The following is a 15,669-nucleotide window of genomic DNA, read 5'->3' on the forward strand; positions in this document are numbered from 1 at the left end:
TTTTACTCCCTCATTTTCCCATTCTTACATTCTTACTCCCTCATATTCCCTTACAGAATAAGGAAAGGAAATAGACCACCCTGGAACAAGGTATAAAATAGAGCTTTGTGTAAATGTTCCCAACTCTATCTTCCAAAGCTCAGACTTAATTTTGTTTAAGATCATCTTCGTCTCCTCCCTATTTGAATGGTTCTTTCCGAGCCATCTGCAACGGATGGCTTGTCCTTTTAGAAGCCTCTGTTTTCAGTATTTGTAGTATTTTTAGCAGCTGCATATCTTTAAAGATACTAATGGTCAGTTTCTACCTGTTCTGGTTTGCTTTCGACTGCTGTGATAAAACACTGACCAAAACCAACTTGCGGGAGGAAAGGATTTACTTGGCTTATAGGTTACAGTCCATCATTGAGAGAAGCCCAGGCCGGGACCTGGAGGCAGGAACTGAAGCAGAGACCCTGGAGGAATGCTGTTTACTGGCTTGCTTCTCTGGCTTGCTCAGCTACTTTTCTTAGATAGCCCAGACCCACCTGCCAATGAGTGGTACCTCCCACAGTGGGCTGGGCCCACCTATACCAATGAGCAATTAAGAAAGTGCCTTGCAGACATACCCATAGGCCAATCTGATGGCCACAATTCCTCAACTGAGCCTCCATTTCCCAAGTGTGTCAGGCGGACAAAGACTAACCAGCACACTACCCAGTGGGTATACCCGGTTCTGGCACTGTTGGAGTTAGCTTAAGATGTTACAGATTTTGGAGCTCTGTCCTTCCCAAGATGACTCTTGTTTCACATGTCAATCACAAGCCTCAGTGCTCACTGGTGGGTCATAAATTTCTATGATCCCCTTCAATTCAAACTTCACTAGCTTGATTTGAAAAACTCACTGAGAACACTTTTCTTATGACCGCATAAAGAATACCCACAGGCAAGATCTGGAACATCCCTGGCTGTAGAGTCTCCATGCCCCTCTCCTATGTACATGTTGGTTTGGTTCAGTTCCATTCTGTTGACAGGACTTCCCTGTAGCTCCAACTGGCCTGGAACTCACTATGTAGACCAGATTGGCATTGACCTCAGAGATCTGCCTTCCTCTGCCTCCTGAATGCCTGGCACTGTGGTCAGTTACAAAAGCATGGCTGATTATTAACTTACTATTATATAAATTATAGTATTATTGAGTTCAATATCTAGACTCCTCTCCTTCCCAAGAGGTGGTGCTGACTCAGAATTCCAGCCCTCTAATCACATGGTCTTTCTGGTAACCAACTCTTATCCTGAAACTGTCAAAGGGTCAATGGTGAGTCACCTGTCATAGAACAAACACACTCTAAGCACTCAGGAAATTCCAAGAGTTTTTTAAGCACTTTATCAAGAACCAGGATGAAGGCCAGATATATCCTTATTAAATAGTATATATAACTCACATCAAAGTATAGTTTCCAAAGCCTCATCTGCCTTTATCTTTTTCTTAAAATTATATTGACACTAATAGCACAATCAATACTGATCAGAAGCTCCAGTTGTTAATTATATCTTTAATCATAAGGAAAATGGAGAAATGAGCAAATATTTTATAATAAAGATTGGCAAAAACAACATTGAAAGATATGGGATTCCTGTAGAAGATATAAAAAGCATACCTTTGGGGTTGGAGATGTAGCTCAGTTGTAGAGTGCCTGCCCTCGCATGCACAAAGCCCTGGGTTTGCTCTCCAGGACCATTGGAAAAGGTGTGTGCAGAGACAAAGAATTGTTGGAAATGTTGAGGAATGCCGCAGATAGCCATCTGCAGATAGGACAAACTCACCGGTGATCATGTGTTCCTGAGGAGAGTGAGGTAGAGCACAGCTTCCCTTCCCCACGGCGCCCGTCCCTTCTTTCCTGGGAACATGACTGGTGCAGTTTGACAGAGGAGGGCACAGTGATCTCATCTCTGTTGTTACACCAGTGGCTAGGCTCACAGGAAAGGTGCAATATGCTAGATGAAAGAATTTGTGGAAGATGATGGTGTTTATTATAAATAATGATGTTAGAAGTGGTGTGTGTTTGATAGGAAAGAATCTGAGACAAATTAACCTTCAGAAGAGCTGTATTAGGAAAGCTAGTGTCATCAAGTCATAGGCAGCCATGTTGGGGCTCTGAAGGGGAACAAGCCTTCAGGTCCAAAGGAGAGCTTCATTGGGAGAGATAGCCAGGGAGAACATGACGGGGGTCCTGAAGGGAGACACTTTCAGATCCTAAGGACAATTGGAACTCTTGGTTATTATAGGTTGAGGCAGGGCAGTGAACGGGTAGCATGGAGTTCCACACCACTTTATAATTCAAGATTGTTTTGGGCCTGGGTATGAGGGAACTTGGTTTGCAACTGCAAATGGGAAGACTTCAAGACCACGTCGGCTACTTATCAGCTCTGTCTGGAGAAGCAGAGGCTGCAGAAGGGTTTGGCTTGAGTTAGGGGAGAAAGAGAAACAACTAGAGGATTGTGATCTGAAGGTGTTCAAATTCTGGCATTTGGATGCTATTGGTCTGGGCTTCAAGGAGTTTTGAGAGTCTTATCTAATTTCTTGTTTCTTGCTTGGACAAGAACATCCCATTATACTTTCTTTTTTAAAATTTATTTTATTTATTTATTATTATTTTTATTTTATGTGTATGCGTGTATTGCCTGCATGTAAGTAAGTGCACCCATGTCGCGCAATGCCTGCGGAGGACAGAAGAGGCTGGCGGAGTTACGGAGGACAGTTGTTAGCTGCCATGTGGGTGCTGGGATTCAAACCCAGGTCTCCTGCAAGAATAGTCAGTGTTCTTAACCACTGAGCCATCTCTCCAGCCCCCCCCCCCATTATACTTTCTTTCCCAATGTGTTTGCTTTTCCTGATTCTGCATGTTTACATATAGAATGGGGGACATACCTGCATTTCTAGGTGTGGAGATGCTGGGTTCCTGGAAGGGAGGATTTGGCTTTGAAATCATTTTCTTTTTTTCATTCTGAAACTGACTTTTCACATCCTAAGCAAAATGGGGTGGGGAGCCTCTTCTGTGGTTAGGAACTCTTCAACAGGATTGCAACTTCCTATCTGGTGTGTGTGTGTGTGTGTGTGTGTGTGTGTGTGTGTGTGTGTGTAAAAAATTTAAATCCTGTCCCAGGAGCTTCTTTGGATAAAAATTGGCATACAGACCGTTGACCCTCTGTAGGAAGCTGAAATAGGTTAGACCTGGATTTCAAATCAAAACAGTAAAGCTTTGTTTCAGGAAAAGCTTGGGGGAAAAACAAAAGAAAGTGAAACAACTCCACAATCTAAGAGAAAAGAGAGATTTCCTAGAAGAACATCAAAGAGTCCCTAATCTGAGCTCAGCCACTGAGGGAAGTGGGCGAGGGGTCCCCCTCTTTGGTAGTTAATCATGCTACAACTACAATTTGTGAGCTAATGAACATCATTGACTAAACCTGGTAAATCAGAGGCTAAAAGGAAAGAAATCAGATTCATTTAGAATCAAAGAATTTCAACATAAGAAGGTATGATTTCATGCTCTTAAGAGTCTGTTTGGTGGATGCAAATCGGTTATTTAAAAAACACAAATATTTCAAAGTACTGTGTAAGATTAACACATAGGTCTTACATCATTAGAAGAGAATCAGTCAGTAGGGCAGAAGATTCTCAAGTCTGCCCCAGTCTTTGTTATCAGATCTTGGCCCCTTCTATTCCTATCTGTCTGATGAATAAATACCTCATCTGCATTCCAGAGGCATGTTTAAACAGTATTGACAGTCCCTGTGACAAGGTTAGAAAGGTGAGGAATATGGGGTTTTTAAAAATTAGTTAATTTTTATTTTATGTATATGAGTGTTTTGCCTGCATGTGTGTAAGTGCCACCCATGTCATGTCGTGCAGTACTCACAGAGGCCAGGAGAGGATGTCAGATTTCCTGGAACTGGAGTTAAGGACAGTTATTAGCTGCTGTGTGGATGCTGAGAACTGAGCCCTAGATCCTCTGCAAGAGCAGCCAGTGCTCTTAACCACTGAGCCATCTCTCCAGCCCTCCTGACTGTGGTTTTAAAGACTATGTTTTACTTGAAGAATTGAGCAATAAGTCTTACATTTCCCACATTTGGGTTGCTTATTGTAGTCTGCTCCATTTTTCCTTGTACCAAAAAGCTTCATGACCTAACTGAATGTCTTGACATTGAGCAGAGAGTAATCATTTTCTCCCTGCCTCTTTGAAAGCCTTTGAGCCCTAGAGTTTTCCCTAAGGCTTAATTTTTGGAGCTGGCCTTTACAGGACTTTATGAAATGATGCATAATATGGCTTTGCCTCACCTTTAAAATGTACTTGCAGTTCTGCTATTTTTGCTTTGGAGCTTTTGGCTCTAAACCTATTTTGTGTCAACAGGGTTAATCCCTAGTGTTTCTCTTTTATTCATCCTTTGAATATAAATGTTCAACTTCTTACTAGCCGGGTACATATTCTATGAAGAAATAGATACGGCCATGTTTAGTGAGACAAGGACAGATTGGCCTGTCAGGATAAGGACAGACAACACCCCAGGGGCAATTTGGCCATATCAGTGACTTCAGGGCACCATGTTTGTGGCTATCCAAATGAGAGTTTTAGGTGATCAAGGAAAATTCTACTGATAGCAGAAAGAAGATTCAAATGAGATGCAGTCTAGACTAGTAAGTAGGAGAAAAGATTAATGAAATGGAGTGTTCACTGGTTGTGTGAACTTGGGCAAGTTTCTTAAGCATCTCTTTCATCTTCAGAGACTAGAATTCATTGAACTTGCCTTATGGTTTTTCTATTCTATTTTTAGTTTTTGGTCTTTTTGAGACAGGGTTTCCCTGCAGCCCCAGTTGGCTTGGAACTCACTATGCAAACCAGGCTGGCCTTGAACTCACAGAGATCCGCCTGTGTCTGCTTCCCAACTGCTTGGATTAAAGGCATGTGCCTTATATGTTTATCTCAGAGATGGAATGAGCTAATGCAGAAAAGGTACTTAGCATAGCTGTTGGCACAGAGCAAGTATGTTCTTACTACAGAGACCTATTAACTTCTCACTTTATTCCTTGCTTTGATTTATTTTCCAATGGGTTTTGATATTATTTTCCTTTTGAGAATATCTAAAGGTCAAGTTTGAGAAAAGCAAGAAAGCTAAATATATTTCAGGGAGTAGCAGGAAATGTGACCAAACACAATTTTTAAAAATTTCTTTAGCTAAGTGTTCACAGGATATCCCACACCAGCACTGACACTCCTGTTAGGTACTAGGGTTCCTGAAAATGAGCTCAACTAAGTATCCATCAGCGGTTTGCTTGGCAAGGCACTGAGACTGCAATGAAGCGGGCAATGCAAACAGCTTTCATTCCTAAAACAATGAGCTCATTAAATTCTTCGTCTTCCACACCCACGAAGGAATTCGGGATTTCTTTGCTGAGTTTTACTTTGTTTTTCAAGGCAATTGAGAATGAAATGAAATTTTGGTCATGCCACTTTGTTGTTGATTAAAGTCACTGAGAGGTCTTGTTAAGACAGATTCTGAGTCCCAGCTCCACCGTTGCTGATTCTGTAAGAGCAGGGTATAGCCTGAGAACCTGCGTTTCTGTTAAGTTCCAGATGATTCCCATGGGACTGATCCAGGAACCCACTTTGAGAACCACTGACATGTCACTCCCCACCCATAGCACAGGCAAAGTGAGATGCTGTGTGTGGAACTCAGCATTTCAGTGATGCGAAGGCGGGTTTAAATTCAGGGATTTCCTGTATGAGTAGGGTTCTGTTAAGCAAATAAATCTCTCAGAGATTGATCTCTTCCATTTTTAACTGTAAATAATTAAATCAACCTTGTTAAGGTCATTGTAAAGGTTTAAGGTCTTTATAAAATATTTTGTTCATTACCTGGGATATATTAAAAGTATAACAATTCCAGTAATTCTTTTACAATTAAATGAGTTCCTGTAAGTCAGAAATATTATTGAATAATCTGGGTACCAAGTCTTATCAAGGGATTCCTGTGTTCATTAAGTAACTGAAACAGTTTTAAATAGTTCACTGGAATTCTGCTTCAGAATTTCCGTGTCTTGGGCTGGGACTCTAGCTCAGTGGTAAAGCACTTGCCTGTTATCTATGAGGCCATGGGATTTGATCACACTACTGCATAATAAACAACAAAATAAAAATTTTCATGGCTTTTTTGAAGATGAAATGCATTTATATGCATACGTGTGTAGTATGTGGGAAAGCTTTTAATCACATAAGTTGTTCTCCATCTAATTCTTACTAGAAAGAAAGTTGCATAATAGATTGGAAATTTTATCCTCATCTAATTTTGTACATCAGAATTTTAGCATATTTTTATTTGTAGGTGGTAGAAGGCAGTGCAAGAGTCACAGCTAGAATACAAACCCCAAGTCTTTGTAACACATGAACACAGTTTTGTCTTCCTGTGTTCAGAAGTAGCCCCACGGCATAGAATCACATGAGGGAGCTTTGTAAGCATGTAGGATCTAGCACCTGGTTCCTAAGAACATAATCCAATGAATTAAGGTAGATCTGGGTCGTGGTCATGCATTTTAATGTGTCACTCCAATACATGTAAACACATATTTCAAGAAACACAAGGAATGGTCTAGAACAGTATAGACTGCATTCAAGCTCAGAGTCTATAGATTAACAGCTGTGTGGACAGAAGAAAATTCTGCCGTGTCCATAAATCCTGACGCCATTTATGCAGTCTTACAAATCAGGGCTGTGGTGTAGGTTAACCTATGCAAGGTGCCTATCATAAACCTACCCATGGTGTGCAGATGCTACGTGGTTCTTCTAGAATGTCAGAGAAGGTGGATTGATAAGGAAAGCACAAAAACTCATAGGTAAAGAGGATAGAAATTAAATAAGGCAGGGCTGGAGAGATGGCTCAGTGGTTCAGGGCACTGACTGCTCATGCAGAGGACCTGGGTTTGATTCTCAGCATCCACATGGACACTAACAACTGTCTGTAACTCCAGTTCCAGGGGAATCCAATGCCTTCTTCTGACCTCCATGGGCATTGCACAACACGAGTGCACTCACACACATGCAGGCAATACACTCATACACATAAAAAGAATACAAATAAATAAACTTTTTTTTAAAAAAGAAAAGAAACAAGGCTGTGAATATATGAAATTTATTAAGCCTTGAAGAAGGGAAGTTCTCTGCAGTTTATGTTAAAGTGACTGAGTGATCTCTTTCATTGTTTTTAGATCTGGCATAGTCATAGCTAGTTTCTAACTCATTAATTTTAAATTTTTTTATTGGGGGTACTTTAAACAATGCTGATGATGTTGAAACAAATTGCTCCATCTAATCTATTGAGTCTGCAAACTATCATTTCAGCTGTGCCAGACCATTAATTTTCCGTTCACTTTAATGTGACAAGATAATGTCCTTTCATGAAAACATTAAACTTTAGAAGAACCTAAATGATACCAAATTAGTTCAGGACAACAGAGTCAATATTATTCAGTAGGAGGGTAGAAAAACCGTGTTTAGAAGGAAAATGTTAAATGTTACTACTATAAATACAGATTTTTATCTGAAGGGCCAGACTAGACCACATAAGGACATGCTGACTTTGATTTCTCTTGACATTCTTCTGACTGTCATCTAGGCTCTTCAGCAATGTTAAGACATTTTACTTTTTTGCTAGTATGATCTTTCCCAGTTTACTGTCGTGTTTCTGATTTTTGTACTTAAAATTAGTAACATGGCCTTTTAAAAAATTTCTATGACATTCCTGAAGATCTGGGATGGCAGTGGAGCTCTCAAAGGAATTCATCACCACAATTGCCATCCATTAAGCAGAGCAGAGGAGCAGACAATCCTAATAGGGTTTTCATTTATGAATCCTTTAGATTAGGGTTCCCCATGGACAGGGGTCAACATTAATTAAAACATTCAGAAATCTCCAAACCACAAATGTTTCTGTGTGAGATGTAATGAAAGCGCTTGGAATTACCACCCCAGAGCAAAACAGGGTATAGGAAATTTCAGCTTTCTTGTTGTTTGTACACAGATATTTTAAAGCCCATACTCTTCAGAGTCATCAGGATTGAAACAATTCATTGTCCTAGAGAGGCAATGTTTTATATGTGTAATTCATTACACAAAAGAAAAAGAAAGGCCTGGGAGGCCACCTGCTATATGTGGTAGAAATCGTGTTGTCTGAATGTCTGGAGAGGGAAGACTCTGGAGTTATGCCTGATGGCAGGAAGGGAGGCAGATTATGGGTCTACCACGTTTCCCATATGCATATAAGAATATGCACGTATAAACCAGGCTCTAGTCTTTTGGAACTCATAAACAATTGTCTCAATTGCCCATTCCAACTTTCTGCCAGTCCACTGCTCTGTGGAAGGTATGTTCAAGGTTCTGATGTATCTTAGTTTGTTGTGGCACTGCATAGCAGACAAATGGGTTTCTTCATCAATGAAATGCAAGTACAAGGTACACATGTAAATACTATTCTGTACTCTGTACCTCTAATAATGTGAAAAGCATTGGATCCAGGTACTTAACATGCAAATGCAGATCCATTGGAATCCTCCCAGAACTGTGGGTAGTGTGTCTGTATCATGAACCAGACAGGGATCCTATAAGCATGCTGCCTGTGAGTTATGTTCTGTCTCTGATTTTTCCCATTGACAATTATTTAGTCACACAATGAGCCTCTGAGAGTGGTAGATTTTTAAAAACATAAACACGTTTTTTGTAATTTCCATAATGACCATGTGAGATAAACCTTTAATAGAGTATACTTGCGTGTAATATAAATAAAGACGTCAGTTTGAACTAATGGGGCTTTCCTCCTAGGTTGGACCTCAAGGAACCATAAAAGATTATCCAGGTTTTAGCCCATCGGTGGATGCTGAAGCTATTCGTAAGGCAATCAAAGGAATTGGTGAGTGAGGCTTTGCAATTCCTTTCTGGCAAACCAGAACAGTTACCATCTGAAGAGCCCTGGGTCAGTTGGTCCAATTTGACTTAATTAGAGAAGTTGTCAGAAAACTTTTAAAATTGTGAAACAGTGAGGAAATATACAGGGAACCTAGTTTTATTAAATAGGGCATTTGCCATATTTACTCAATATTAAACACTGGCGTTACCACCAATCCTACAAACAGCCATCACCAGCATAGCAATAAATCATTTTAGATGCAGTCCCTGTCCATTCTTCCTAGATTTCTTTTTAATTTTTAAATTTTATTTATTTTTAAAATTTATTTAATAACCACATAATTAATAGAAGCATTTCATTGCAACAGAATTGACATAGTAACAGTTTCCAGAGCAAAGATGCATCTCTTTCAAAACTGGCTTTAATTTTTAGGTTCATAATGTTGAATTAACACAGTTATACATTATTGTACTTAGTATAAACCCTATAAGACATAAAATTGAATAAGGTTTTAACCTTAAACCTCCATTTCATTTTATAATATACTGTTTCATAGAGAAAAACTCATTTTTTTTTTTTTTTTTGTTTTTGTGGTTTTTGTCCTTTTGAAGCAGGGTCTCCCTGTAGCCCCAGCTTCCTGGAACTCACTATGTAGACCAGGCTGACCTTGAACTCACAGAGATCCACCTGCCTCTGCCTCCCAAATGCTGGGACTACAGGTGTGTGCCACCATTTTTTAATGCAACTAACGCTTAAATGTTGGCGCATGCACCTCTAATTTCTATACATCTGATTATTACTAGTGACAATTGGTTACTTTCTGAGATCCTTGGCATCTGAGCATGGATATAAGTTCATCAGGTAGATTTCAATGGTAATGTTTTTCATATCTGCTAATTAACATGAAGCAAATTTTTATGCTTCTTCCTTAAATAAAACTCATTTTTAATTTATTGTTTTTTTGTGTGTGTGTATATTTTATACAGAACATCCCAAACAATCTTAGTCATCTTTATACCTACATCCCAAATGGCACCCTCCCATAGCCTCTCCTGCACTGGTGCCCATATACTCTGTCATCCCTGTTACTGTCCACTGTGTTGTCAGTGCCACATCTATTCCCCAGTGCAAGTCCATCTGCTGAGTCTACTCAGCCTATCTAGAGTTCCTTGTTTTAGGAAGATCAGCTCTTCCTCATGTAGCAGCAATCAGTTGCCAACATTCCTTTAGATAATATTGGAGTCTGCTGTCCATTTTCCCAGTTCTGTGCTGCGTTACTGTCTGGGAGTCTCTTGGGCCACCCTGGCCAACAGCTGAAAGGAATGTATCTTCTGTTTGGCATTGTTTCTTGTTATTTAGCTATACACATGGACTCTTAAAGAATTACACTGATCACTTTAATCTTTGGTTATACTTTCCTTTTGGGTGTTTAAGACCATACAGTTGGCCAAAACAAACCAATTTATTTTTATTCTTAAGGTCATTTGAGGATCTATTCCTCAGGGTTCACATGGGCTTGGGTGGAGCCCCTGACTCCTTTCTTTTACCAGTTCCATCTAAGTGAAGATAAGTCAAAGGTCCTGCTCGATCATGACTGGCTTCACTTGGGAGCATGAAGGAAATGTTTCCTCTGTGTTGACCCTCCTCTTTGTAGACTAGACACTGGATCAAGTCCATCTGGTGGGGTCTCCATGGTCTATTTGATCAAAAGGACAGGTGACTCACTGAAGTTACAAGACATTTTGAGAGATGCTCCATAATCCCCTGGAACTTAGTTGACCTTGGAGGGCAAGGAGCAAAAACTGTCTTTTAAATCCCTCTGACCAGATTAGCATAGGCTTCAAAGTATGGCTGTTAAACATCCAAGAAGGGTAGTTCCACCAGTCTGGTACTATACCATGTACTATGTAGATAAAGCTTGGGCAAAACCCAAATATTCTCAGATAAACTTTGACTAGACCTATCATTCTTCCTAGATTTTATTCCCATCTCACTGCCTAGAGAAAAATCACCTTTCTAAGTTAGAATTTATGCCTATGAACTTTCAATACCATAGCTACATACCTATGTGTGTACTGTTTTCCATGGCCCCTCTGGGAAAGACCAGAATTGTACTGTATTCATTCTTTTGCTATTTGTTTTTATCTTTTAATACAATGTTTTTGAGATTTATCCATGTTGCTATGTTTAGTTCTAGTTCATTAATTCTAACTGGCTACTGGTCTATTGTATATTATATCATAAAGTGGGAATATTGATGAAACATTCGAATTGCCTATTATTCTTTTCTATTACAGTATGAAAGTCCTCAGTGAATGTCCCTACTTAGATCCCATTGTGTACATTTACTAGTATTTCTCTAGGATATGACAAGCATTGAAATTTCCAGATGGAAATTTCCAGGATGCTTAGTTTCATATTAACTAAAAATCTTGCCAAACTGCTCTCCAAAACGAATATAAAAAGTTGTACTCCTGGGGCCTATGAGATGGTTCAGCAAGTAAAGTACTTGCCACAAAAGCCTGATGACCTGAGTTCAATCCCCAGAATCCATAAGTGGAAAGAGAGAACTGACTCCACAAGATTGTCCTCTGACCTACAGTACTATGACACCCCTGATCATAATATAATAGTAGTTTTTAAAAATTTAAAAATAGTACTTCTTTCAGCAATGCCTGAGACTTCCTCTTGATCCACCTTCCATATTCTCTTTAATACTGGCTGTAGTATTACTAATCAGCCTTCCCAGTTAACTGGATCTAAAATTGTGTTTGTTCGTTTCCTCTCTATCCCTAATTACTGATGCAGCTAAACATCGTTTCTTGCTTGTTTGCACCTTTTTTCATGTGTGGCTTCACATATTTTACCCTGTTTTCAGTCGTTTGTCCATTCGCCTCTCCTGGTCTCTTCAGTACACACTTCACAACTGTTGCAACTTTATAACGACACTTAGTGTTTGGCAGGGCAAAGTCTGCTTGCTTTGTTTTGTTTTTGTTTGTTTAGAGTTTTATTATTGTTATTATTTGGCTTTTTTCCTTACAATGTGAATTTTAGGATCAGCAGTGTAATTCACCATTAGGATTTTATGTCAACATTATCTTGGCTTATAGAAGACCATTTGAGACTATTTTTCCCTATAGTTAAATGAAAATATTTCTTCACTTATCTTTTAAAAAATTTAGTTATTATTTTTCTTTTATGTGTATGAGTGCATTGCCTACATGTGTATACATGCACCCATGTTGTGTAATGCCCAAGGATCCCTTGGAACCATATGGAGTTAAATATGGTTGTTAGCTGCCATATGGGTGCTGGGAATTGAACCCAAGACCTTTGCAGGAGCAGCTGGTGCTCTTAACTGCTGAGCCATCTCTCCAGCCCTCGCCTTTTTTATTGTCTATTGATACCCAGTGTTCATAGACTGTGCTGTGAGGTTTGAACACATTACTGATCTTCAGATTTTTTTGCTTGTCATTCTTAACATTGGCCTTCATCAGTTTTTGCATTTGGGTGTGCAGGCCCACACTGAGACACTTCATTTGTGAGTACTACCTCTGCCATGCTCTGTCTGAAGCCAAGTGTCCTAGGAGCATTTGCATAAGGAGCACATGGGGTGCAGTCTTGGAACCACGACGGAAAACAGCCAGGCATGCAAACCACATGTAACTGTGGGTAGTTATATGTATGTGGAGTCTGGGTGCACAGGGGTGGAAAATTAGAACACAGTAAGAGCCAGTGTGGGGACTGAGGGGCTTAAGCTTCATCCTGAAGGTCAAGGAGAGCTGTGAGGATTTTAGCTAAAGGAATGACATGATCAGATATCTTGACTGCTCAGCAGTCAAGAGTGCTTGCTGTAGCCGGGCATGGAGGCACATGGCTTTAATCCCAGCACTTATGATGCAGAGATAGGCTGATCTCTGTGAGACTGAGGCCAGCCTGGTCCACATAGCGAGTTTCAGGCCAGCTGGGGCTATAGGGAGACCCTGTCTGAAACACATAAACAAATAAACAAAACAACAACAACAAAAATAATAGGCTAAGCTCAGTGGTACATGCCTTAATCCCTATACTCGGTAGGCAGAGGCAGAGGCAGAGGCAGAGGTAGAGGCAGGCTGTTATCTGAAAGTTCCAGGCCAGCTTGGTCTACATAGGGAGTTCCAGGTCAACCAGAGCTATGTAGTGAGACACTGTTCCCCCACCCCCAAAAAGAAGAGTGTTTGTTGCTCTTCCAGAGTACCCTGAGTTCGGTTCCAAACACCCATGTGGGACAGCTCACAACCTTCTGTAACTTCAGCTCCAAGCAGCTCACAACTGCCTATAACCACAGCTTCAGGGGATCCGGTGCCTTCTTCTGGCCTCTATAGGTACACATGCACATATACACAGATACACATAAATAACAAATATTGAAATTTTTCTTAGGATACAGGATGAACTACTTGGAACTCAAATTAAAAGAATATAAATTATCTAGGTATAAAAATAAGGGCACGGTGGCTCCGGGAGGACAAAGGAGCAGATGATTGCCACAATGTAGGGAATAAGAAAAGAAAGGAATAGAGAGTTATTCCCAGGACATTTTGTAAAGACTGGTCTCAAGTATCAGATTGGCTTTGGGCTCCTAATGTATCCAGGAATGGCCTTGAATTTCTGAACCTCTTGAGTACTGGGATTACATGTGTGAGCCCCACATGTCTGGTTTATGGGGTGCTGGTGATTAACCTAGGGCTTCTTGCTGGAACTTGAGTTCCAGCCCTATCCCCACTTCCCAGAATTTTTGTTGGATAGCTACATCCGTAGTCCTGTCATTGATGAGGGAACAGAGCGAAAATGAATCAGAGGAAATCCAGTGAATTGAACCTGCAGCTGCTCAGTTTGAGACGTAAAGTTACAGGTCAGGTGTACAGCTGTGCACTGACACAGATGCTGTCACAGGTCCATCCTGGCAATAGACTCACAGAGCAAGTAGGCTTTAATCTAATTCTGCTGACTGTAGACAAATACAAGACTGAAGGCAGGGGGTAGCAGCTTTCATTGAGAGGGTAACACAACCAAGCACATGGGTTCTTTTGCCCTGTCATTGACGTGTATATGAGGTGCATGGGCATCACCTCAACACAAACTGAGCCTTGAATCCCAGTTGATCCTTCCAGCATTCTAATCCTGCATACCCAACACCTACAAGCCATCTCACTGCTTCCCATCTCAGCCATAGTCCCATGTAGCCAATGAAGTGGACATAACAGTGATCTTAGTACTATAAATACCAAGAATTAGTAACTTTGAAGCCATTCTCAGGCAGGCCACCTCAGCCCTGGCCTGATGTTACTTTTTACTTACAGATGGTAATTTTAGGGATGAGGAATGCTTCATAGAGGTATGGACAGAAATAAAAATATGTGTTAGTCAGACCTTATATTGCTGTGATGAAATAACACTCATAAGCAACTTAAAAAGAGAAAGGATTTATTTTGGTTCTCGGTTTCAGAGGCCCACAGTCTATGATCCTTGGCTGTTGATTGTGGACCTATGGAGAGGCAGAGCAGCATGCCAATGGGAACATGTGGCAGATTACTCACTTCATAGTGGATAAGAAGCAGACAGAGGGGCTGGAGAGATACTGGCTCAGCGGTTAAGAACACTGACTGTTCTTGCAGAAGACCCTTGTTCAAATCCCAGCACCCACATGGCAGCTAACAACTGTCCATAACTCCAGTTCCAGGGGATCCGACAGCCTCTCTGTCCTCCGAGGGCACTGTACAACACGGGTGTACTTACCTACATGCAGGCAATACATGCATACACATAAAATTAAAAATAATAATAATAATAAATTAAAAAGCAGAGAGAGAGAAGAGGACCAGGGACCAGATCTAATGTGCATAATATATAAAATGTACACCTCTGTGACCCACTTCCTCTAGTTAGGCCTAAAATTTTTATTTCCCCAAGTAACACTACCAGCTGGGGACTGAGCATATAGTACATGCACCTGTGGGGGACATTTTATACTCAAACCACAACAACATATATGTTCGAGGATCAGAGAAGGGACTCTGAACGCTTGCTGCATCCCTCAGCAGCTACGTGACGCTGGCAAATGACATTAGCTTGTCGAGGGTTAACGTCTTCTCCTTTAGATCAGGTTTGTCTCTCCACCTCACAGGGCCCCTGTGACTGTCAACTATGACAAGGAATAAAAAAGTACCTTGTGTATAGTGGGTTGTCCCCGACCGCTTTCCGTCTCGCCGGCAAGAACGACGCGGGAGGACAAGTCAGGATCCTTCTGCAGCAGTTTATTGTATGCGCATCTTACACTCTTAGAAGCTTAAAGACCGAAGACGCCGAGAAGCGGGAGAGCGGTTGCTTATATAGTCTAAAGGTCCCATCTATGACGTATAAGAAGCGGATTGGTTGCTGGAGATCACCCCACGGGAGGAGGCGAGGGAGAGCAGGCTCTTGTGCACACCCCTTATGGGCGCAGCAGGATGTTTACTGTTAAGAAGGTCCAGATACCGGCGCCATCTTGTAATGGCGGCGGAGGCTGTGGCTCTCCACAGAGTCAGCCATGTCAGGAGATCCTTGGTGACAGTGGACATTGTCCCAGATCTGCTCTGTCAGAAATGACCTCACCCACATCTCTTCCTTTTGCTTCTTTGAATATTAACCAGGGAGAGGGCTGTTTTCTGGGGAGTAGAGGGTTCCTTTCTGCCCAGGTCTGGCACTGGCCCTTTATTT

At 41.0% G+C, this 15,669-nt stretch overlaps 1 protein-coding gene across 1 annotated transcript in view; it reads left to right on the forward strand.

Annotated features, from left to right (window-relative positions):
• The window catches only part of Anxa3 (annexin A3), a 64,368-nt gene that overhangs the window by 7,291 nt on the left and 41,408 nt on the right, over nucleotides 1-15,669 (forward strand). Inside the window, exon 2 of the mRNA XM_008843692.2 lies at nucleotides 8,847-8,934. Within this exon, the coding sequence (XP_008841914.1) occupies nucleotides 8,847-8,934 (88 nt within the window). The remainder of the gene's footprint in view (nucleotides 1-8,846; nucleotides 8,935-15,669) is intronic.

The sequence above is a fragment of the Nannospalax galili genome, unplaced genomic scaffold (assembly GCF_000622305.1).
Source record: "Nannospalax galili isolate Female #2095 unplaced genomic scaffold, S.galili_v1.0 scaffold440, whole genome shotgun sequence".
NCBI lineage: Eukaryota > Metazoa > Chordata > Mammalia > Rodentia > Spalacidae > Nannospalax > Nannospalax galili.